We start from the raw sequence: 26,067 nt of genomic DNA, 5'->3' as shown, positions 1-26,067 counted from the left end.
CCCACAGGCAACATCATCCTCAATGGTGAAAAACTGAAAGCATTTCCACTAAGATAAGGAAAAAGACAAGGTTGCCCACTCTCAGCAGTCTTATTCAACATAGTTTTGGAAGTTTTAACCACAGCAATCAGAGAAAACAATGAAATAAAAGGAATCCAAACCAGAAAGGAAGAAGTAAAGCTGTCACTGCTTGCAGATGACATAATAATATTCACAGAGAATACTAAAGATGCTACCAGAAAACTCCTAGAGCTAATCAATGAACTTGGTAAAGTAGCATGATACAAAATTAATGCACAGAAATCTCTGGCATTTCTACACACTAATGATGAAAAATCTGAAAGTGAAATCAAGAAAACACTCCCATTTACCATTGCAAAAAAACGAATAAAATATCTAGGAATAAACCTTCCTAAGGAGACAAAAGACCTGTATGCAGAAAATTATAAGACACTGATGAAAGAAATTAAAGGTGATACAAATAAGTGGAGAGATATACCATGTTCTTGGATTGGAAGAATCAATATTGTGAAAATGACTCTACTACCCAAAGCAATTTACAGAGTCAAGGCAATCCCTATCAAACAACCACTGGCATTTTTCATAGAACTAGAACAAAAAATTTTAAAATTTGTATGGAAACACAAAAGACCCCGAATAGTCAAAGCAATCTTGAGAAAGAAAAACGGAGCTGGAGGAATCAGGCTCCCTGACTTCAGATAACACTACAAAGCTACAGTAATCAAGACAGTATGGTACTGGCACAAAAACAGAAAGATAGATCAATGGAACAGGAGAGAAAGCCCAGAGATAATTCCATGCACATATGATCACCTTATCTTTGATAAAGGAGGCAGGGAAGTACAGTGGAGAAAGGACAGCCTCTTCAATAAGTGGTGCTGGGAAAACTGGACAGATACATGTAAAACTGTGAGATTAGAACACTCCCTAACACCATACACAAAAATAAGCTCAAAATGGATTAAAGACCTAAATGTGAGGCCAGAAACTGTCAAACTCTTAGAGAAAACATAGGCAGAACACACTATAACATAAATCACAGCAAGATCCTTTTTGACTCACCTCCTAGAGAAATGGAAATAAACCAAAAATAAACAAATGGGACCTAATGAAACTTCAAAGCTTTTGCACAGCAAAGAAAACCATAAACAAGACCAAAACGCAACCCTCAGTATGGGAGAAAATATTTCCAAATGAAGCAACTGGCAGAGGATTAATCTCCAAAATTAACAAGCAGCACTTGCAGCTCAAAAACAAAAAAACAAACAACGCAATCCAAAAATGGGCAGAAGACTTAAATAGACATTTTTCCAAAGAAGATATACAGACTGTCAACAAACACATGAAAGAATGCTCAACATAATTAATCATTCGAGAAATGCAAATAAAACTACAAAGAGATACCACCTCACACCATTCAGAATGGCCATCATCAAAAAATCTAGAAACAATAAATGCTGGGGAGGGTGTGGAGAAAAGGGAACACTCTTGCAGTGCTGGTGGGAATATAAATTGGTACAGCCACTATGGAGAACAGTATGGAGGTTCCTTAAAAAACTACAAATAGAACTAGCATATAACCAAGCAATCCCATTACTGGGCATATACCCTAAGAAAACCATAATTCATAAAGAGTTATGTACCAGAATTTTCATTGCAGCTCTATTTACAATAGCCCGGAGATGGAAACAACGTAAGTGTCCATCATTGGATGAATGGATAACGAAGATGTGGCACGTATATACCATGGAATATTACTGAGCCATAAAAAGAAATGAAATTGAGTTATTTGTAGTGAGTTGGATGGACCTATAGTCTGTTATACAGTGTGAAGTAAGTCAGAAAGAGAAAGACAGATACCATATGCTAACACATATATATGGAATGTAAGAAAAAAAATGTCATGTAGAACCTAGGGGTAAGATGGGAATAAAGTCACAGACCTACTAGAGAATGGACTTGACGATATGGGGAGGGGGCAGGGTAAGTTGTGACAAAGTGAGAGAGTGGCATGGACATATATACACTACCAAACCTAAAATAGATAGCTAGTGGGAAACAGCCACATAGCACAGGGAGATCAGCTCGGTGCTTTGTGACCACCTGAATGGGTGGGATAAGGTGGGTGGAAGGGAGGGAGATGCAAGAATGAGGAGATATGGGAACATATGTATATGTATAACTGATTCACTTTGTTATAAATCAGAAACTAACATACCATTGTAAAGCAATTATATTCCAATAAATATGTAAAAGAAACCCAAAATACTAAAAAAAAAAAAAAACCCTGCAAAAAACTTTACAACTTAATAAACTAGAAAACAAGAGTAACTAAACCCAAAGCTAGTATAAGGTAGGAAATAATAAAGATTAGATCATAGATAAATAATATAGAGAAAACAAAACAATAGAGAAAATCAATGAAATTACGAGTTGCTTCTGCAAAACATCAAAATTGATAAACTGTTAGCTAGATTGAGTATGAGAAAAAGACAAAACTCCCATAAAATCAAATGAAAGAGGCAGCAATTAGTGCTGATTTTAGAGAAAGTAAGGATTATAAAAGTACTATCAAGAATTGTTCACTAACAATTTGATTAACCATCATGAAATGGACAAATTTCTAGAAACACACAACCTATCAAGATTGAACCATTAGAAAATTTCTATTTTCAAGATGAAATGGAAAATCTGAATAGACCTCTAATGGTAAGGAGATCAAAAGTATCCCAACAAAGTACAGTTCATCCTCAAACAACATGAGTGTTAGGGGCACCAACTCTATGTAGAGTCAAAAATTCGTATATAGCTTTACAGTCCTCCCTCCATATCCATGGTTCCACATTTTTGGATTTAACTAACGAAGGATTGTATAGTACTGTAGTACGTATTTATTGAAAAAACTCTACATCTAAGTAGACCTGTGCAGTTCAAACCCATGTTGTTCAAGGGTCAACTGTATTCAAAAATCTCCCAAAAAAGAAAAGCCTAGGGTCAGATGGCTTTACTGTTGAATTTTACTTTAGATTTAGAAAAGAATTAACACCATTTTTTCTCAAAATCTTCCAAAAAATTAGAGAAGAGGTAACACTTACTCATTCTATAAGGCCAGCATTGCACTGATACCAAAGCCAGACACTATAAGAAAACTACATACCAATATTCCTAATAAATACTGATGTAAAAAATTTTCAACATAAAACTAGCAAATTGAATTCACCAGCATTATTAATTTGATTATTCATCACAATAATGTGGGATTTATTCCTGGAATGCAACAATGGGTTATCATACGAAAATCAATCCATGCAACACACCACAATGACAGAATGAAGGGGGAAAAAACATATGATTATCTCAACTTATGCAGAAAAATTATGTGACAAAGTTCATCACCCTTTGATGATTAAAAACCCTACCCAAAGCAGGAATAGAATGAAACCAACTCAACATAATAACGGCCATATGTGGAAAACCCAGATCTATCATATTCAATGGGGAAAGACTGAAGGCTTTCTCTCTAAGATCAAAAACAAGACAATAATGAGAATTTTCACTACTTCTATTCAACATAATACTGAATTACTAGTTAGAGTTGGAAGAGAAATAAAATGCATCCACACTGGAAAGGAAGAAATTAAAGAAGACATCAATAAGTGGAAAGATACCACGTGTTCCTGGATTAGAAGACTCAATGTTGTTAAGGTGTCAATATCACCCAAGTGATCTACAGATTCAATGCAACATCTATCACAACCCCAATAACATTTTTTTGCAGGAATAGAAATATCCATTATAAACCCATATGGAATCTCAGGTACCCAGAGTAACCAAAATAAATTTGAAAAAAGATGAACAGAGATTGACATATCACACTTCTTGATTACAAAATTTATTAGAAAGCTACAGTAATAAAGAGTGTGGTACTGACATGATAACAGATGTAGTTACCAATGAAATAGAATACAGAACCCAGAAATAAACCCTCACATTCATGGTCAAATAATTTTTGACATTGGGGCCAGGAAGATTCAATGGGGAAATGACTGTTGTTCCAGCTGCTTCAAAGGCTGATGGGAAAACGGGATATCCACATATAAAATAATGAATTTGGATTGTTACCCTACTCCATATATAAAAAATTTACTCAAACAGATCAAAGGCCTGAACATAAGACCTAAAACAGTAAAATTCTTATATGAGTACATAGGGGAAATTATTTATAACATTGGATTTGGCAATGATCTTTTGGATATGAGTCTAAAAGTACAATGTATGAAAAAAATAGACAAATAAGATTTAATATAAAAATTTGCACATCAAAGTGTGCTATCATCAGAATGAAAAAGCAACTGATGGAATGAAAGAAACAATTTGCAAATCACATATCCGACAAGGGGTTAATATAAAGAATATATGAAGAATTCCTATAATTCAACAGCAAAAAGAAAAACAACCTGATTAAAAGATGGGCAAAAGACTGGAATATGCCTTTCTATAAAGAAGATATACAAATGGCCAATAGCACCTGTTAAGATGTGCAACATATCTAATCATTAGAGAAACTCAAATCACAACCACAAAATGGTACCACTTCAAATCAATTGGGATAGCCATGAAAAACAAAAGAAAACAATGTTGGTGAAGATGTACAGAAATTTGAATACTTCTGCTTTGTTGGTGGGAATAGAAAATGGTGCAGCTGCAATGGAAACAGTATGGTGGTCCCACAAACATTTAAAAATAGGGAGGACCTTCAAGATGGCAGAGGAATAAGATGTAAAGATCACCTTCCTCCCCACAAATACATCAAAAATATATCTACATGTGGAACAACTCCTACAGAACACCTACTGAACACTGGCAGAAGGCCTCAGACTTCACAAAAGGCAAGAAACTCCCCATGTACCTGGGTAGGGCAAAAGAAAAAAGAAAAAAACAGAGGCAAAAGAATATGGATGGGACATGCACCTCTGAGAGGGAGCAGGGAAGGAGGAAAAGTTTCCACACACTAGGAAGCCCCTTCACTGGTGGAAATGGGGGGTGTGGGGGGAAGCATTGGAGCCACAGAGGAGAGCACAGCTAAAGGTGCAGAGGGCAAAGCAGAGCGATTCCCGCACAGAGGATCAGTGCCGACCAGCACTCACCAGCCTGAGAGGCTTGTCTCCTCACTTGCTGGGGCGGGTGGGGGCTGGGAGCTGAGACTCGGGATTCAGAGGTCAGATTCCAGGAAAATGACTGAGGTTCGCTGCGTGAACACAGCCTGAAGGGTGCTAGTGCATCACAGCTAGCTGGGAAGGAGTATGGGAAAAAGTCTGGAAATGCCTAAGATTCAGTAGACTATTTTTCCGGGGTGCACGAGGAGAGGAGATTCAGAACACTGCTTAAACAAGCTTCAGAGACAGGCGCGAGCCACGTCTATCAGTGTGGACAACAGAGACAGGCATGAAATTCTAAGGCTGCTGCTGCAGCCAACAAGAAGCCAGTGTGTAAGCATAGGTCACTAGCCACACCTCCCCTTGCAGGAACCTGTGCAGCCCACCACTGCCCAAGTCCCATGATCCAGGGACAACTTCCCCAGGAGAACACATGGCATGCCCCAGTCTGTTACAATATCACACTGGCCTCTGCCACCACAGGCTCACCATGCATTCCGTACCCCTGACTCCCCCTGCCTGAGTGAGTCAGAGTCCCCTAGTCAGCTGCTCCCTTTAACTCCCTCCTGTCTTCATGAAAAACGGATGCCCAAGGGTGACATACATGCAGAGGCGGGGCAAAATCCAAAGCTGAACACCAGCAGCTGTGCAAACAAAGAAGTGAAAGGGAAATTTCTCTGTGCAGCCTCAGGAGTAGTGGATTGTATCTCCACAATTAAATTGATGTACACTGCATCTGTGGAATACCTGAATAGACAATGAATCATCCAAAAATTGAGGCAGTGGACTTTGGGAGCAACTGTTGACTTTGGGTTTGCTGTAGGTGACAGACTAGATTCTGATTTCATGTTTACATTGGTATAGGTTTTAGTGCTTGTAATCATTGGTGGATTTGTTGATTGGTTTGGTTGCTCTCATAATTTTTATTAAACTGTTTTTATTTTTATTTCAATATTTTTTAAATTTTTAATTTTAATAACTTTATTTTATTTTCTTATTTAAAATTTTTTTTCTACATGTTCTTCTGAGCTGTGTGGCTGACAGGGTCTTGGTGTTCTGGCCAGGTGTGAGGCCTGAGAGTCTGAGGTGGGAAGGCTGAGTTCAGGACATTGGTTCACCAGAAAACTCTTGGCCCCATGTAATATCAAATGGCAAAAGCTCTCCCAGAGATCTCAGTCTCAACGCTAACACCCAGCTCCAGTCAATGACCAGCAAGCTGCAGTGCTAGACACACCATGCCAAACAACTAGCAAGACAGGAACACAACACCACCCATTTGCAGAAAGTCTGCCTAAAATCATACTAATTTCACAGATACCACAAAACACACCACCAGACGCAGCCCTGCCCACCAGAAATACAAGGTCCAGGCCCAACCACCAGAACATAAGCATCAGTCCCTACCACCAGGAAGCCAACACAAGCCACAGAACCAACCTTACCCATAGGGGGCAGACACCAAAAACAATGGTAACTATGAACCTGCAGCCAGAAAAAAGGAGACACCAAACATAGTAAGTTAAGCAAAATGGGAAGACAGAGAAATATGCAGCAGATGAATGAGCAAGGTAAAAACCCACAACACCAAACAAATGAAGAAGAAATAGGCAGTCTACCTGAAAAAGAATTCAGAGTAACGATAGTAAAGATGATGCAAAATATTGGATATAGAATGGAGAAAACACAAGAAACATTTAACAAGGACATAGAAGAACTAAAGAGGAAACAAAAAATGAGAAACCACACAATAAATGACATTAAAAATTCTCTAGAAGGAGAATAACTGAGGCAGAAGAAAGTAAAAGTGACTGGAAGTCAAAAGAGTGAAAATAACTATCACAGAGCAGAATAAAGAAAAAAGAATGAAAAGAATTGAGGACAGTCTCAGAGACCTCTGGGACAACATTAAACGCACCAATATTCAAATTATAGAGGTCCCAGAAGAAGAAGAGACAAAGAAAGGGAATGAGAAAATATTTGAAGAGACTATAGTTGAAAACTTCCCTAATATGGGAAAGGAAATAGTCAATAAAGTCCAGGAAGGGTAGAAAGACCCATACAGGATAAATCCAAGGAGAAACACGCCAAGACACATATTAATCAAACTATGAAAAATTAAATACAAAAAAAATTAAAAGCAGCAAGGGAAAAGCAACAAATAACATACAAGGGAATATCCATAATGTTAACAGCTGACCATCAGCAGAAACTCTGCAAGCCAGAAAGCAGTGGCAGGATATATTCAAAGTGATGAAAGGGAAAAAACTACAAGCAAGATTTCTCTACCAAGCAAGGATCTCATTCAGATTCAACGGAAAAATTAAAACTTTACAGACAAGCTAGCAAAGAGAATTCAGCATCACCAAACCAGTTTTACAACAAATGCTAAAGGAACTTCTCTAGGCAGGAAACACAAGAGAAGGAAAAGAGCTACAATAACAAACCCAAAACAATTAAGAAAACGGTAATAGGAACATACATATAAATGATTACCTTAAATGTAAATGGATTAAATACTCATACTAAAAGACAGACTAGCTAAATGGATACAAAAACCAGACCCGTATATATGCTGTCTAAAAGAGACCCACTTCAGACCTAGGGACACATAAAGATTGAAAGTGAGAGGATGGAAAAAGTCATTCCATGCAAATGGAAAGCAAAAAAAGCTGGAGTAGGAATTCTTATATCAAACAAAATAGACTTTAAAATAAAGACTGCTACAAGAGACAAAGAAGGACACTAAATAATGATCAAGGGATCAATCCAAGAAGAAGGTATAACAATTGTAAATATGCACCAAACATAGGAACATCTCAATACATAAGCCCAAAGTTAATAGCCATAAAAGGGGAAATCAACAGTAACAAAATTACAGTAGAAGATTTTAACACCCCACTTGCACCAATGGACAGATCATCCAAAATGGAAATAAATAAGGAAACACTTTAAATGACACATTAAATAAAATGGACTTAATTGATATTTATAGGACATTCCATACAAAAACAACAGAATACACTTTATTCTCAAGTGCTCATGAAACATTCCCCAGCATAGATCATATCTTGGGTCACAAATTAAGCCTTGGTAAATTTAAGAAAATTTAAGTTGTATCAGGTATCTTTTCTGACCACAACGCTATGAGACTAGATATCAATTACAGGAAAAATAAACTGTAAAAAAGGCAAACACATGGAGACTAAACAATACACTGCTAAATATCCAAGAGATCACTGAAGAAATCAAAGAGGAAATCAAAAGCTACCTAGAAACAAATGACAATGAAAACACGATGACTCCAAACCTACAAGACACAGCAAAAGCAGTTCTAAGAGGGAAGTTTATCACAATAAAATCCTACCTTAAGAAACAAAAAAAATCTCTAAAAAACAACTTAACCTTACACCTAAGCAATTAGAGAAAGAAGAACAAAGAAAACCCAAACTTAGCAGAAGGAAAGAAATCATAATAATCAGAACAGAAATAAAAGAAAAAGAAATGAAAGAAACAATAGCAAAGTTCAATAAGACTAAAAGCTGATTCTTTGAGAAGATAAATAAAATTGATAAAAAAATAGCCAGACTCATCAAGAAAATAAGGGAGAAGACTCAAATCAACAGAATTAGAAATGAAAAAGGAGAAGTAACAACTGACACTGTAGACATACAAAGGATCAAGAGAGATCACTAAAAGCAACTATATGCCAATAAAATGGACAACCAGGAAGAAATGGACAAATTTTTGAAAAGCCCAACTTTCTGAGACTGAACCAGGGAGAAATATAAACAGATCAATTACAAGCACTGAAATGGAAACTCTGATTAAAAATCTTCAAACAAACAAAAGCCCAGGACCAGTTGGCTTCACAGACGAATTCTATCAAACATTTAGAGTAGAGCTAACACCTATACTTCTCAAACTCTTCCAAAATATAGCAAGGGAAAGAGCAGTCTGAAACTCATTCTACGAAGCCAACACCATCCTGATACCAAAACCAGAAAACGATCTCAAAGAAAAAGGAATTTACAGGCCAATATCACTGATGAACATAGATGCAAAAATCATCAACAAAATACTAGCAAACAGAATCCAAGAACTCATAAAAAAGATCATACACCATGATTAAGTGGGGTTTATCCCAGGAATGAAAGGATTCTTCAACATATGCAAATAAATCAATGTGATACCCATATTATCAAATTGAAGGATAAAAACCATAAGATCATCTCAATAGATGCAGAAAAATATTTTGACAAAATTTAACACCCATTTATGATAAAACTCTCCAGAAAGTAGGCATAGCGGGAACTTACCCCAACATAATAAAGGCTATATATGAGAAACCCACAGCCAACATCATTCTCAATGGTGAAAAATAGAAAACATTTCGACTAAGATCTGAAAGAAGACAAGGTTGCCCACCCTCACCACTATTATTCAACATAGTTTTGGAAGTTTTGTCCACAGCAATCAGAGAAGAAAAAGAAATAAAAAGAATCCAAATGTGAAAAGAAGAAGTAAAACTGTCACTGTTTGCAGGTGACATGATACTATACATAGAGAATCCTAAAGATGCTACCACAAAACTACTAGAGCTCATTAATGAATTTGGTAAGTAGCAGGATACAAAATTTATGCACAGGAATCTCTTGCATTCCTATTCACTAATGATGAACAATCTGGAAGAGAATTTAAGGAAACACTCCCATTTACCTTTGCAACAAAAAGAATAAAATACCTAGGAATAAACCTACCTAAGGAGACAAAAGGCCTGTATGCAGAAAACTATAAGACACTGCTGAAAGAAATTAAAGATGATACACACAGTTGGAGAGATACACCATGTTCTTGGATTGGAAGAATCAACACTGTGAAAATGACTGTACTCACAAAGCAATCTACAGATTCAATGCAATCCCTATCAAGCAACCAATGGCATTTTTCACAGAACTAGAACAAAATTTTCACAATTTGTATGGAAACACAAAAGTTCCCAAATAGCCAAAACAATCTTGAGAAAGAAAAATGGAGCTGGAGGAATCAGGCTCCCTGACTTCAGATTATACTGCAAAGCTACAGTAATCAAGACAGTATGGTACTGGCACAAAAACAGAAATATAGAACAATGGAACAGGATAGAAAGCCCAGAGATAAGCCTACGCACATATGGACACCATATCTTTGATAAAAGAAGCAAGAATATACAATGGAGAAAAGACACCCTCTTCAATAAGTGTTGCTGGGAAATTTGGACAGCTACACATAAAAGAATGAAATTAGAACACTCCCTAACACCATACACAGTAATAAACACAAAATGGATAAAAGACCTAAATGTTTATATGCCAGACACGATAAAACTCTTAGAGGAAAACAGGAAGAACACTCTATGACATAAATCACAGAAAAATCCTTTTTGACCCACCTCTTAGAGAAATCTAAATAAAAAGGAAAAGAAGCTAATGGGACCTAATGAAACTTAGAAGCTTTTGCACAGCAAAGGAAACCATAAACCAGATGAAAAGACAGCCCTATGAATGGGAGAAAATATTTGGAAATGAAGCAACTGACAAAAGATTAATTTCCAAAATATACAAGCAGCTCATGCAACTCAATTTCAAAAAAACAAAAAAAAACAATCCAAAAATGGGCAGAAGACCCAAATCGACATTTCTCCAAAAAAGTTATACAGATTGCTGACAAACACATGAAAGGATGTTCAACATCACTGATCATTAGAGAAATACAAATCAAAACTATAATGAGTTATCACCTCACACCAGTCAGAATGGCCATCATCAAAAAATCTACAGGCAATAAATGCTGGAGAGGGTGTGGAGAAAAGCGTACCCTCTTGCACTTTTGGTGAGAATGTAAATTGATAAAGTCACTATGGAGAACAGTATGGAGGTTCCTTAAAAAACTAAAAATAGAACTACCATATAACCAAGCAATCCCATTACTGGGCATATACCCTAAGAAATCCATAATTAAAAGGGTCATGTACCACAATGTTCATTGCAGCACTATTTACAATAGCCAGGAGATGGAAGCAACCTAAGCGTCCATTGATAGATGAATGGATAAAGAAGATGTGGTACATATATACAATGGAATATTATTCAGCCATAAAAAGAAATGAAACTGAGTTATTTGTAGTGAGTTGGATGGACCTAGAGTCGGTCATACAGAGTGAAGTAAGTCAGAAAGAGGAAAACAAATACCGTGTGCTAACACATATATATGGAATCTAAATTTAAAAAAATTGTTCTGAAGAAGCTAGGGGCAGGACAGGAATAAAGATGCAGATGTAGAGAATGGACTTGAGGACATGGGGAGGGGAAGGGTAAGCTGGGACACAGTGGGAGTGTGGCATGGACATATATACACTACCAAATGTGCAATAGATAGCTAGTGGGAAGAAGCGGCATAGCATTGGGAGGTTGGCTTGGTGCTTTGTGACCCCCTAGAGGGATGGTCTAGGGAGCATGGCAGGGAGATGAAAGAGGGAAGGGATATGGGGATATATGTATACGTATAGCTGATTCACTTTGTTATACAGCAGGAACTAACACACCATTGTAAAATGGTTATACTCCAATAATGATGTTAAAAATAAAACATTTAAAAATAGAATTGCCATATGATAAAGCAACTCTACTTCTGTGTGTATACCCAAAAGAATTGAAAGCAAAGACTCAAACAGATATTTGTACACCTATATCCTAGCAGCATTATTCACAGTAGACAAAAGGTGGAGCAACACATTTGTGCATTGACAAATGAATGGATAAAGAAAATGATGCTGTATGTACATATGATATAATATTTTTCAGTTTTAAGAGGAAAGGAAATTTGGATAAATGCTATAACATGGATGAGACTTGAATAATTATTGCTAGGCTAAGTAAAATAAGCCAGACACAAAAGGATTATGTATTATTCCACTTTTATGAGGTACCTAGGATTATGAAATTCATAGAAAAGGAAAGTAAAATGGTGGCTGCCAGTGACTGAGGTGAGGGAAGAATGGGGATTTGTTTTTTAATAAGGATGGAGTTTCCGCTTGAGGAAATGAAAAAAATATTTCTGGAGGCGGATGATGGTAATGTTTTCACAACGATGTAAATGTATTTAATGCCACTGAATTGTGCAGTTAAAAATGGTTAAAAGTGTAAATTTTATGTGATGTATGTTTTGCCACACTAAAAATATCTAGCATAATGAACAGGTGATCAACTACTACTTTGCTAATTTTGGGGAAAACTGATATGGATAATCTCAGTGTCACATATATTTGACTGGAGCTGGTCACTTATGATTAAACTTTAAAAAACAGAAAAAAAAAGAAAAAGTCTATCATAAATCATTTATTCCCTATAAGAAATGAAGTATTAACATCATTGGTTATGCTTTTCAGAAGAAAAAATAATATTCGTATTCTTTCCTTTAGTCTTTTTTCCGTACATTATACCCTACATATCACTGTTAAATCAATTTCCCCCAAATTATTTTCTTTGTGATATTCCATTTCTCCAAATTTAAATATCCTTTTGCCTACAAGATGAAATCCAAAAGTTTTCACCTTGACATTTCAGGCTATCAGAAAATCTGGTGCTTAATTGTGTTTTTGAATTGCTCTTCCAAATTGTTTCAACCTAAAGTCTCTGCTCATATCTATGAAGCTTTCTCCTTTATATTCAGGGTTTTGGCTGTGCTTTTTCCTAGACCTGAAATTCCCTCCATTCTTTTTTATGCCTACAAAGTACAAATTCTATCTTGTTCATGAATTTCCCTTGAGGACTCCATTCGTATTGATCTCTGTCTTCTGAATTCTGATAACTTTACTGACTGTAAATTTGTCACTGGAATGTGGTTAATATTATCAACTGTTATGTTTGTGCATATAGATATATATTTTTCTATCTTGAAAGGGAATATGAATGGTAAAACAAAGTAATATGACTGACATTTAAAAAAACACAGTGCGCTTTGTTTGTCCAGATGAATGTCTCCCATTCAAAGAAGTTACCTTTGGGAAATTAAATACTTAATGCAATAGAGTCATTGTTCAAAACATTATTAACACTTCTCTTTGGGAAATCTTTCAGTTTATTTTGTAGTGATAAGCCTTCATCCTTTGAGGATTGATTTTGTTTTCAAAACAGTAAAGTTATTTTGATTTGAGCTGGTAAATAGTTGAATGACATAGCTTGTAATAAAATTTATTTATTCTTACATTTCTTTTGTCTCATTTTATAGGGTGACTATCAAATGATAAAACAACACATTCTTTTTATACATTTCTTATGATGAATCTGGAATGCATAAGGAGGATTTCTTCACAATATTTCGGGCCTAGGAGTAAGTGTACAACTTTACAAAGGATTATACCTCTGTAAGAATTAATACTTATTTGGAAGACTACTTTCTGGTAGCTTAAAAATCCTTCTTATTTCTGATAAAAACAAATAACCAAATAAATACATGAATAAAAAGGAATATTTTACCGTTCCACACAGTCAGAAAGTCTGGAGCAATGGTTAGAAGCAGGGGCATCATGACCCCCAACAACATATAAGAATCCATTGTATGCTGCAACTCCCACACCTCCACGTCTTTTGGACATTGGAGCACACAGACTCCATTTGTTAGTATGTGGGTCAAAGTATTCCATAGATTTGAGGCAGGAACTTCCATCACGTCCACCAATAGCATATAGCCTAGAAAAAAGACAGAAGTGTGTGTGTGTGTGTGTGTGTGTGTGTGTGTGTAAATTTGTGCATAGAATGAAAGTGACAGAACCTTGTGCAAAGCATTGAACTGTGTGTTCTACTCCCTTAGTATTTTACAGTGGATGGCCTGAATTTGTGAATGGATAATTACCTAAAGGCATTTGTTAAGGTCTACCTTACCCTAAACCTCTCTGTTTCATCATTTTTGTGAAAGTTACTTTGACATAATATAATAGATTAAAGGATCCCACTGGATATGAAGTACAGAGAAAGAAGGGAGATTTCAAAATTGTTGGTAGTATTTGTCAGTTAAACCTCAATAAAGCTAAACATTTTTAAAGTAAGGTAGGATGTTTCCAAAACCCAACTATGGCAACCTTACAATTTTAGCTAGGTTTAATTGCTTAGCATCAGAATCCCTGTTGTTTTCTATGAACTATTTTATTTAGTGTAAAAAAAATTTGTAACTAAGAAGATATTAATTTAATAAGTAACTAAGGGAATAGAATAAAACCTAGAAACCAGATTTTTTTCCTAGAAAGATATATTGGCTATGACATTTCTTTCATAAATTTTAAACGCCAATTCTTTTGATGAGCAGTATTTTTAATCTAATTTAAATTTAATCCTGCATCAATAAAGAAGATAAACATTTATTAAACTATATGTCTATAATTGCCCTTCATGCTCAATTGTGAACAATAGCAAGTCAGAAAGACAAAATTAAATTAGTCAGATTCGATGATTTCAGCTTCTTCTGTAATAGGTAGGAGATTGCTACTGAGTCGCCTGATATCATTCAGGTTAGGCAAGAGATAATCAGATTTAGGAGAATTTTAATCTCTAAGACACTGTAAGTCTGGGTCTCCTCTTAACTATAGACATTTCCTGCTCCTTGCACAAGGTGCTAAAATTGAAATTGAATTTTACTTGAAATTGTATTGAAATTTCTACTGAACCCAATTATGTGATGAGATATTGGCTTTATGCATATGCATAGTCAGTACAGACACACAAGGCTGTCTCCTGCCACTGACCCATCCTGGTGTCTGAATTTTTCATCATTCAAGTCTCTCCTATATGCTGGTCATTATCTCCAAAGATTCCTTGTCAGAAAGCACATAATTACCTGCAAGAAGAACAATTCAAGCTCGTAGAAACCTCTAACATCATTGGGTTTCAATATATTAGCTTCTCTTATAGGCAAGCGATCAGGAAGAGGGAAAGATTCAGAAAGGTGGTACTAGTTGTAATTCTAAAATACTCAGGAGAGTGAATGGTAAAGAACAAAGAGACTTGGCCTATTACATACAAAGACTTACTAAAATTTTGATAAGTCAAGAATAAGTTATAATGTAAAAAATGGTAGCTTCTTGAGGGTAAGATTGGAACTTGTTTGCTTCTCAAATTTAATGTACACACAAGTCACTTGAGGATCTTGTTAAAATGTCTATTCTGATACAGGGGGTCTAGGCTGGGGCTAAGATTCAGCATTTCTAAATAGATCTCAGGTAATGCTGATGCTACTGGTCTCAGGACCACACTGGAGTAGCAAAGGACTACAGGATATTTAATTAAATGTTCATTTTAGATAAGTATTTTCCATCAAAATGAAGGGAGAGTTCCAACAAAGGCCTTCTACTATCAATAGCTAGGATGTCCTGGTCACCGGGAATGCTTATTGATTGGTGGATCACATCACTGAAGTGCTGTACCACATGAAATGGGAGCAAAAGCATGCATGCTTGAGTTTACTCACTTGTTGTTTAATGCGACAACACCAACGGTGCTTCTAGGAGTTGACATACTGGCCACATAATTCCACTGACGTCCCTCAGGGTCCCATCTTTCTACAGTGTTTAGATAACTCCATCCATCATGACCACCAACAGCATACATTGGTCCTTCAAGTGTGGCTACGCCTAAAGTGTAAAAATAGCATGAGGGCTCACCTAGGTAGGCCACACACAATGGATGTTGTTTCATTTTTCAAGGAACTGACTGCTTAAAAATTTGTTTGTATCTCTTAAATGGTTTTGTAAATAATCATTTAATGAATAATTTACTGATCTTGATATAAAAGTGAATATGGTCTTTTAACCCTAGGAAATTTTCAGGCATAGTTAGGGTATCATGGTTGTAATGCTGAAGTCAAAGGAAGTAGCGGGACACACCTTTTCTCAGGATTAATAGAAAAGGGAAGCTGATTTGTTTTCTGGCATAATTTCAATGTTATTTTTCAAATGTAAGTGATAGATGAGGTATGATATTGAATCTTAGATAAATCTTAGAATTGTAGGCTAACTGTGATAGGTCTTTCTAATCCCTGATTTTTATTATAGGGATAAAAAAATTCCCATGAGATAACTAAGTAGACAGGGATTTTTGAGGTTTAGTTAGAAATTTGTTCCAGTAGATACTATAAATAGCCCCTTTCTGTTTCTCATCTGCTCTGGGAATTCACGTAACTGGTTCCTCCCCACCTTACCTTCTTCACCATCTCAATCCGCCTCTCAGAGGTATACCCTCATCACCTCTCCTATCTCTTTAGTAATATCAGTTAGAATTTAACAATTTGCTCTGATTTCTCTGTAAGATATGTTTTCTAAACATCACACTGACAGAACTGAGCTGAATAATTACATAGTCTATCATTTGATATAGATAATTTATCAGATATTTTGGGGCAAATAATACCAGTCCTGGATATGGCATGCTTTATCTGTGTAAAAGTCAGTTCTTAAAGAACAATGCAATTATTCAGCTTTTTTTTTTTTTAAGAAACTCTGTGTTATTGAATCGTATGGAGTCTAGCATGAAGAAAGATATACCTTGACAAATACACAGGAGAATCAAAGTTCCCCACTGTTCCAGAAATCTCCATTCCTTCTTAAACTTTTTTGGAACCTCTGGATTAAGTATAGTTTAGAGCTACTCTCAACCAAAGTGTTTTTTCTAGATATTTCTGCCTTCAAACTGTATCCTAAGGCTTTTGCCTAAATACAGTTTTGCTTCTTATGTGAAGAGACACTAGAAACTAGTCCCTTGAAACAATGAAACAAAGAAACAATGTCTCTCCATTATCAAGTGTTCTTTTCTCTAAATTGAGTTTACAAAAAACTCCCTGTTGTAGTTTCGTGCTCTTCAACAATGTATTCCTTCTAAAAGTTTTTATCCTTCCTGAAGTGGGACCCCTTTAAAATACCGGTGGAATGGAGATAGGATTACAGCAAGTATGACATCTGAAACAAGAAAAACTTTCACAGTCTTTTATCATTTCCTTACGCTTTTCAGCATTTTGGAAACATTTTCACTAAGCGTTTGGCTAAATCTCAGTGATGTGCAGCTTAATTTTATTTTAATTGATTTTTTTTTCAGATGGATGACCTTTGTTATTTATTTTTAATTGGGGTATAGTTGTTTTACAATGTTGTGTTAGTTTTTACTCTACAGTGGAGTTCCCCGTGCTATACAGCAAGTTCTGATTAGTTATCTATTTTATACATATCAGTTAGTGTATTCCAGCTTAATTTAATTTTTAAAAAGCTCTACTAACTGTACATTCTTTAGAAACTATGTAACATTAAGCTCTTACCTAAGCCATGCCTGTGTGTTGACATGGGAGGCATCACCATCCAGATTTTGCCAGCTGGATTAAAACATTCCACAGTATTCAAAGTTTTTAAACCATCTCTTCCTCCCACGACGTAAAGCTTATTATCAATAACAGCAACTCCAAACTGAAGCCTACGGCCACTCATGGTGCCAATATGTAGCCAGCTGTTGGTCCTGAGGTCATATTTTTCAATTGTAGTGGTACCTGTTAAAGAAATGTTGAACAATGGTAAAAACTGCTTGTATAAAAATTTTAATTGGCATCATTCATATTATATTTATGTATCTATCATTTATAGCATAGGATCAGTGATTGCAACTCAAATTAAAATAAGTAGCCCAGATGATTCTCCAACCTGGGAGGTAAGGTAAGGATAATATTTCACCACTTCTGAATCCAAATGGAGGAGTCAGAATAAAATAGTTTATTTAATATATATAGTTTATATGCTTATAATGGCTATAATAAGCTATTGGTAGTACTAACACAGGTGTCAAACACCATATTTTACAACCAAAAATTACTTTGGAATCTATTACTGACTGTTTACATATCCATTATGGTTTTAATTACCTATAACCATTCAATATACTAATTTATGGCCTTTTATTTTTAGTTTGGTGTGTGTGTGGGTTGATTTAAAATACAAACGACTAAAAGAACAGGAATGAAAATTCCTTTTAAATGGAACTTCAGTGTTGATTCACTTAATGTTCCATGATGGTAACACAAAGGATTATAATTAATAACATAATTATTTATATTTATATTATTTATGTATTATAATTAATAATGCAATTCTGAGGTATTACCTTCTTTATGCGCTAATAAAAGTTCAATTTTCTACTCAATTACTGAAATACCAAGTTTACTACCAGAGTATACTGTCACTACTGCCATAGTAAATTGTCACTACTTCATAATAAATTATTACTCCTGTAGGCAATGCTTTTTACCAGTCATCAACAATAGCTGCTGTTATTTTTTAATAAAAATTGATTCTGCACAACAGGAAAGTTTCTAATTACCAAAGTAAGAAATGAAAGAGTTAGACGATTCACATTCATAGCGTACCTAAGACAGCTTGTGACAGATTTAGGGAATTTCAACCCAATTTCACAATGCCAACCATAGGAATAAGCAAAACCACTTTTCTGTTGTTCTACTGGGAGGTTTGTGGAGAAAATATAATCCATTAGTTAAGATGAAAACAGTTAATATCTGAAGCCTTTTCACTGGCAAATTATAAGGCTACAGTATAAGGATTTAGGCAGAGTGTATATTATGTCTATGGATGCTTCTGAAAGTTTTTCTTTTTATATTGGACTAATGGAAACAGTGTTTATATCTTTTTAGGTCTTTTCTGGTGAATAGTGCACTATAAGTATTTTTGTCTCAAGAGTTTGGATTTTCACAATAAAAACATGCAAATATACGGGCACTCATTTACTCTTTCTCTTTAATCCCTGCATCTTTCATTGACAATGTGGATTTGGCTGAATGCTGATTTACAGATAGCAATCACTCTATTGACTATATTTATTGCTGAGAGGTCAAATAACACCACCTAGCTTTTATATAATAAATGTCTCTGGATGATACTGTTACAACTGGAATACCTACAAACAAACTCACATCTACTTTCACTCTGTCAAGCAGTCAATTTTCTCTGTCTGTTTTCATATCTTTCCACTTCTTCATTCCAATCTTCCCACATCTGTCTTCCTATCCACTCTTTTCTATTTTAACTTTTCATTTTGAACTCTTTTCATTAGTGGAATTTACCAAAAAGCCAATTTAGATTAGGAAATGAAGGTTAGGGTGCACTAATTATTAAGATTATGGAGTTATTAATGGTGAAGTAATTAGGAAATTGTAGAAGGCTACATAAATCAGCTGTATGTTGAAGATTTACATTGAAATGATGAAGTCTGCTTCATGCCAAGTTAATTTTTTCCAGACATTAGATAAAATATAAAAGATAAATTTACCCCATATCTACTATTTGCATCTATGAATATATATGACTTGTAGTTCTGTATCTTGAATTCTGAAAATTTCTTTAGCCCATTTGCCTACTTCCACAATTGCTCCAACTAATCAAAATGTAAATCCTCTAGGTAGCTTATTATGGCAGCTCTATATTTGATGGGAAAACTTAGATTTTTTGTTTTTACTAATATCTCTCTTTAGGACTCACTTCATAATTCTTCTGTGTATATCGATCTTCTACACTTAAACTTTGCAAATATTGTTTTTTATTTCATTTCAAAGCTCCTATTCAACCCTCACTTATGATCTATTCAAGAGGGAACAAAACCAGCCAAACTTTGTAGTATTGTTTGGAACATGATAGTTCCTGCTGTGAATATATCTGATGTAGTGATTTCCTCCATCTATTTTTAAAATTAAATAAAAATTACTATATTAACTTTTAATTTGTCCCTTGCCATATTGTCTCTCAGAATTCATTGTTTATAATAAATGAAAGGTTACTGAAAACCTTGTATTTACAAAAGCCCACAGTTTACCATTTGACCATTTAAAATTTTTGACTCTGTGATCATACTTAGAATTTTTTGATGAATCTTTTTATATACACGGTAGGAGTTATAGTTAACTCCAGCCACTTGTCTGATACCTATATTTAGCAACTAATTCCAAGTTAATTGTATGAGTCAGAAAGGTAATTAAAGACTGAGGAAGTACTGTATTTCCTAAACATCAAAAGGTGAAAGTTCAAAAAGTATCTTAAAAAAAGATAAGTGAAACAACACACTGTAAGAAAAGGCATACATATAGAAATTCTTTTAAGAATGTAAATTGATATGTTTTTAAATGTAATACTCATTTATACAGATAAATGCTACCACTTTAATGTTTTTGCTTTACTTATTTTTTTCTTTCTTTTCTTTCTTTCTTTTTTTGCTCCTAAGTGCTCATCCTGATTTTTAAATAGATTCTAAAACCCTCAAAGAGAGGGGTCAGTTTTGTTGTTGTTGTTGCTGTTGTTCTTTCATCTAAAATAGTGGCAGTATAGCAAAAAGGAACACAAAATTTGAGTAATAATTCCCTTTCCCTTAGTTCTAGATGTTTGCCCTTGGCTTGGCTATCTAATCTTAAGGACCGTAGTTTCCTCATCTGCAAAACTGGGGTAATAAAATCTATCTTGTAGCATTATTGTGAGCATTAGAAATGATGTTTGCAAAATGCCAATCAAGGATCAGGTATTCAAAAATAATAGTTTTTACTATATTGTAGTTGTCTGCAACTTCCCATAGAGATTTTTATATTTCCATACAATACGTATTCCAAGAGTCTCAAAATGATGGTTTTACTTCCTTCCATATCAAACTGTGGTAATAGAGTCAAGGGATCATAGGCTCACATTTCACTCATTTCTGTAAGCTAATAAGGAGTTGTAGATACTTATTACCATCTTGTGTAACACATTCATTTGTGTAATATTAACTTAAAAAACAGGAACCTGAAAAAATAACAAAAATAGTAACAAACAGGAAAACCAAACCAATAAACACAAAGTTTTCCATTTCTCACTCTGCAGGTTAGGCATTTTTTTTTTAATCAGAAACTAAGCATAGCTGTACTTGCATTTTGTACTTAGTACCCTTTTGATATAAATATCAAATAAGACACCTTTTAAATGCTGTTAATGTTAATTTTATTCAACAAAATGCAATAAAATATCATTACTAGATTTGAAATTAATTATAATATTTCATTGTATTTGTTATTTTCTGAAGAACACTAGTTCTGTGAAGTTTCTCTACTACTTTGAAATAACTGCATTTGCAAGCTTTTGTTTTATAGGTTTATTATTAATTGACATGTCTCCTATATGGTCTTCCAATTTCCAGTTACACATACCAAAAGAAAGAATCGGTTTCCAGAAGCACAGGACTTTGACTTTTGCAACATTTTCTACAAGGTGTCAAAACATTTCTATGTATGACTTGGCAAATTTTAAGTGGTTGATCTTATTTCCTACACTGCCAATTCTTAATTACAAAGTCCTTGCCACACTGTTTTGGCAACATGGGTCTACAGACTGAGAAATCAAGTGTAAAAAGACAGAACTATAGAAAAACAAGTTCTAAGAAGTATTCAAGGTAGACATGATGGCTTCAGAAATTTTTCCTTATTCCTATTTGTTGAAATTCTTTTGTAAAATCATTGTTTTATTCCAGGATGCAATTGCTGATCTTGTTATCAACATTTCAAGTTTATTTGTAACTGGTCTTTGAGCAACTATCTGGAAACTGACAGCAAGAAGTTAGAGACCACTCTCCTATTTCTGTCAAAAAACAAATTTGGAGGATCCCATCCCTTCCGTTTACAATAAATCTTTAATTTTCCATGAAAAGATATTATGTTGCAAAGCAAATACTGAAATTTAAAAATTGTTCCCATAAGAACCACAAAAGACCCCAAATTGCCAACGCAACCTTGAGAAAAAAGAACAAAGCTGAAGGTATCACCCTCCCAGACTTCAGACTATACTACAAAGCTAAAGTCATCAAAACAGCATTGTACTGGCACCAAAACAGACACATAGATCAATGGTACAGAATAGAAAGCCCAGAAATAAGTCCACACACCTATGGTCAATTAATCTATGACAAAGGAGGCAAGATTATACAATGGAGAAAAGACACTCTTCAACAAGTGGTTCTGGGAAAACTGGGCAATGAGATTAGAATACTCCCTCACACCATATACAAAAATAAAATCAAAATGGTTTAAATACCTAACTGTAAAACCTGAAACCATAAAACTCCTAGAAAAAAACACAGGCAGAACACTATTTGACATAAATCATAGCAATATTTTTTGGTTCTGTCTCCTAAGGCAAAAGAAATAAAAGCAAAAATAAACAAGTGGGTCCTAATTAAACTTAAAAGCTTCTGCACAGCAAAGGAAACCACCAACAAAATGAAAAGGCAACCTATGGAATGGGAGAAAATATTTGCAAATGATGTGGCCTACAAGAGGTTAATATCTAAAATATATAAATAGCTCATACAACTCAATATCAAAAAAAAACCCAATCAATAAATGGCAGAAGAATAGGCATTTATCCAGTGAAGACGTACAGATGGCTAACTAGCACATGAAAAGATGCTTAGCATTGCTAATTATTAGAGAAAGGCAATCAAAACTCCAATGAGATATCACCTCACACATGCCAGATGACTATCATCAAAAAATCTCCAAATAACAAATGTTGGAGAGGATGTGGATAAAAGGGAACCCTTGTATACTGTTGCTGGGAATGTAAAGTGGTATAACTACTACGGAAAACAGTATGAAGTTTCCTCAAAAAACTAAAAATAGAACTACCATATGATCCAGAAATTACACTCCTGGGCATATATCCAGAAAAAACGAAAACACTAATTCAAAAAGATATATGCACTCCAATGTTCACAGCAGCCACAATAGCCAAGACATAGAAGCAACCTGAGTGTCATCAACAGATAAATGTATAAAAAAGATGAGGTATATATACAGTGGAATAGGATTCAGCCACAAAAAGAGGGAAATTCTGCCATTTGTAGTAACATTGAAGGATCTAGACAATATTATGCTTAGTGAAATGTCAGAGTGACAAATACTGTATATCATTTATATGTGAAATCTAAAATAATACAAATGAATGTATATCCAAAACAGAAACAGACACACAAATATAGAAAACAAACTAGTGGTTACCAAAGGTGATAGAGAAAGAGGGAGGGACAAATTAATGGTATGGGATTAACAGGTACAAACTACTATGTATAAAATAGATAAGCAACGAGGATATACTGTATAGTACAAGAAATTATAGCGATTTTCTTGTAATAACCTATAATGGAGTACCACCTGCAAAAATACTAAATCACTATGTAGTTTACCTGAAACTAATATAATATTGTAAGTCTATACTTCAATAAAAAGAAATTAAACGTACCCTGAGAGAAATAAATAAATAAATAAATAAATAAATAAATAAATATTGCTGTCATAAGGGAAAAGTACCTATTAAGAGTTGAGGAAACACTAATGAAAGGGTTATATCCCATAAGGTAAGAATAAAAGAGGAGGTCACAATATTTATATTACCTTATTTATAAGAAATAGCTTTAGATGCAGACATTTATATATAGCTTTAATACCACCCTTATAGTTTAGAGGGTGTTGAGAATACATCTTTTTTGAATGATACTTTCTAAAGTAATTAATTTGTTCCTGCTACCTTTCATAGCATCCATGCCTCCCACAGCATAAAGTGCTCCCACAGTTGATTTTCTAGGCTTTGTCCGAGGGCTTTGCATCATGGGTCTTCTCTCAGGTAAGAGATGATACTTCATAGCTTCCATCAGGAGCTTCTGACACTCAAGATCACCAGTAAACATGGAACTGTTTTCAAGATCTGCCAGTAACTGAAAAGTAATGATGCATGTATATGAAGTAAAGATAAAACATTAGAAATAGCATTTTCATTTATATAACTTTGGAGAAAACTCAAGCTAATTCTAATGTATGTGTTATTATTTAATATTTTAAGTTACTTAGTAACATATTTTATCATTAAAAGCCTCATGGTAGTAGCTAATTTATTAATGCACATTTATTTGACATACTTTTCCTCTTTTGAGTATGTACATGTAATCTCCAGGAGTGAAAGTGAAAAAGCACTTATAAAATGTGCTACTGAAAGCAAAGTGAATGGCTGTGTCTGCACAGAGCAAGCATCTCCTGCCCCGCTAGAGAAGCAGTCACCTTTTTGGTTGATTTAGGGGAGATGGCACAAACATGCACAATTAAAATAATATCAGGACTTCACTGTTGGCGCAGTGGTTAAGAATCCATCTGCCTAATGCAGGGGACTTGGGTTCAAGTCCTGGTCCAGAAAGATCCCACATGCCAAAGAGCAACTAAGCCTGTTTGCCACAACTACTGAGCCTGCGCTCCTCAACAAAGGGAAGCCACCGCATTGAGAAACCCGTGCACCACAGTGAAGAATAGCCCCCATTCACCACAACTAGAGAAAGCCCATGCACGGCAATGAAGACCCAATGCAGCCCTAAATAAATTAATTAATTAAAAAATAATATCACCATGGGGGCTGCATTTTTATTATCAAATCAAAGCATGAAGCAGGTGCTTTTTATCTGTACATGCACATGTGTACACCAGTAAAGTACATGTATTAGTAACTAGGTAATTCATCATCAATAGTACATGAGATCAATCCTTTCTAACCATTATTGCCCGGCAGCTAATATGACACTAATTCAATGGGATAAAAGCTAGGTAAAGTATTCTTCTTGAGATGAGTTGAGGAGAAGTTAAGAGTCTTGTTCAGAATTTTCCAAGGGTCATTTAGATTGGTTCCTTGGAGTCTGGAGTCTACAGTATCATAGGAATTGACAGGAACAGCAAGAAGATTGTTGGAATGGACATACTAATCTTACCCCATAAAACTTCCCCCTGAAGTTTCCTGTTCTTCACTGGTTAACCTCAACCCTGTTCTCACCCCACTTTTTATCCCTGATGGATCACTGTTTTGACTTGGCTGATGAGACCCCAGGTATTTCCTTAATGCATACACTGTAGCAAATAGGTTTGAAAACTAGGCTATGTAATTTATTTTTCTTTCAAAAATATTCTTCAGACATTTATCACCAGTCTCTTCATGTATTTCATTTCTAGAATATTTGTATAAGATTACCCACTGCTACCATCATCAGGAAAAGTTCACACAATCCCACATTCTAGGCATACTCAGGAGTGGGAGGCCAAGGTACCACTGGTTGTGTGTTTCAGCTGGATTTTACATACTATTCCAATAAATTAAGAAAAGTCCAACTAAGCTTTTTGCTGAAAGAATGTCATATAGACTTAATAGCATTATAAAGTTAAGGGCTTCTGATCCTTTACACCAGTGTATTTCAAATTTTTGCATATCTAAGAATCATCTGGACAACTTGTTAAAATACAGAATCCTTGGCTTCAACCCAATAAATCGTTTCAGTTGGTCTGTGGTGGGGGCCTGAGAAACTGAGCTTCAAAGAAGCCCTGGCTTAAGAGTAAATATGTACTGGGAGTTCCAAAGATGGCAGAGAATAAAGAGTCTGAGCTCATCTCCTCTCCCAGGCACACAAAAATTACAACTATTTATAGGATAACTATTGATGAAAAAAACCAGAACCTACCAGAAAAGATCATCTACAGCTAAAGATGTAAAGAAGGAACCACAAGTTGGGTAGGAGGGGTAGTCACAATATAGTCAAGACCCATAATCCCAGTGTGGATGACCCACAAAGAGGAGAATAATTACAACTGCAGAGGTTCTCCCCAAAAAGCGAGGAGTCTAAGCCCCACATTGGGCTCCCTAGCCCAGGAGCCCTGCACCAGGAAGACAAGCAACCAGACTATTTGGCTTCAAAGGCCAGCGGGGCTTACATTCAGGAGACTCAGAGGGCTGTGGAAAATAGAGACTCCATATTTAGAGGACACACACAAAATC

At 35.2% G+C, this 26,067-nt stretch overlaps 1 protein-coding gene across 3 annotated transcripts in view; it reads right to left on the bottom strand.

Moving 5' to 3' along the window:
- KLHL4 (kelch like family member 4) overlaps positions 1 to 26,067 on the bottom strand; it is a 121,714-nt gene that overhangs the window by 25,013 nt on the left and 70,634 nt on the right. For all 3 annotated transcript variants that reach the window (XM_029241513.1, XM_029241511.1, XM_029241512.1), the window contains 4 exons: positions 23,791 to 23,977; positions 17,511 to 17,735; positions 15,675 to 15,837; positions 13,691 to 13,903 (listed from right to left, as the gene is read on the bottom strand). In XM_029241513.1, coding sequence (XP_029097346.1) covers positions 13,691 to 13,903; positions 15,675 to 15,837; positions 17,511 to 17,735; positions 23,791 to 23,977 — 788 coding nt within the window. The remainder of the gene's footprint in view (positions 1 to 13,690; positions 13,904 to 15,674; positions 15,838 to 17,510; positions 17,736 to 23,790; positions 23,978 to 26,067) is intronic.

Source organism: Monodon monoceros, unplaced genomic scaffold, assembly GCF_005190385.1.
Source record: "Monodon monoceros isolate NGI ecotype Baffin Bay Population unplaced genomic scaffold, NGI_Narwhal_1 Super_Scaffold_22, whole genome shotgun sequence".
In the NCBI taxonomy this organism is placed as follows: domain Eukaryota; kingdom Metazoa; phylum Chordata; class Mammalia; order Artiodactyla; family Monodontidae; genus Monodon; species Monodon monoceros.
The sequence above is the reverse complement of the archived record's forward strand: the minus strand, read 5'-3'. Positions and strand labels throughout refer to the sequence as shown.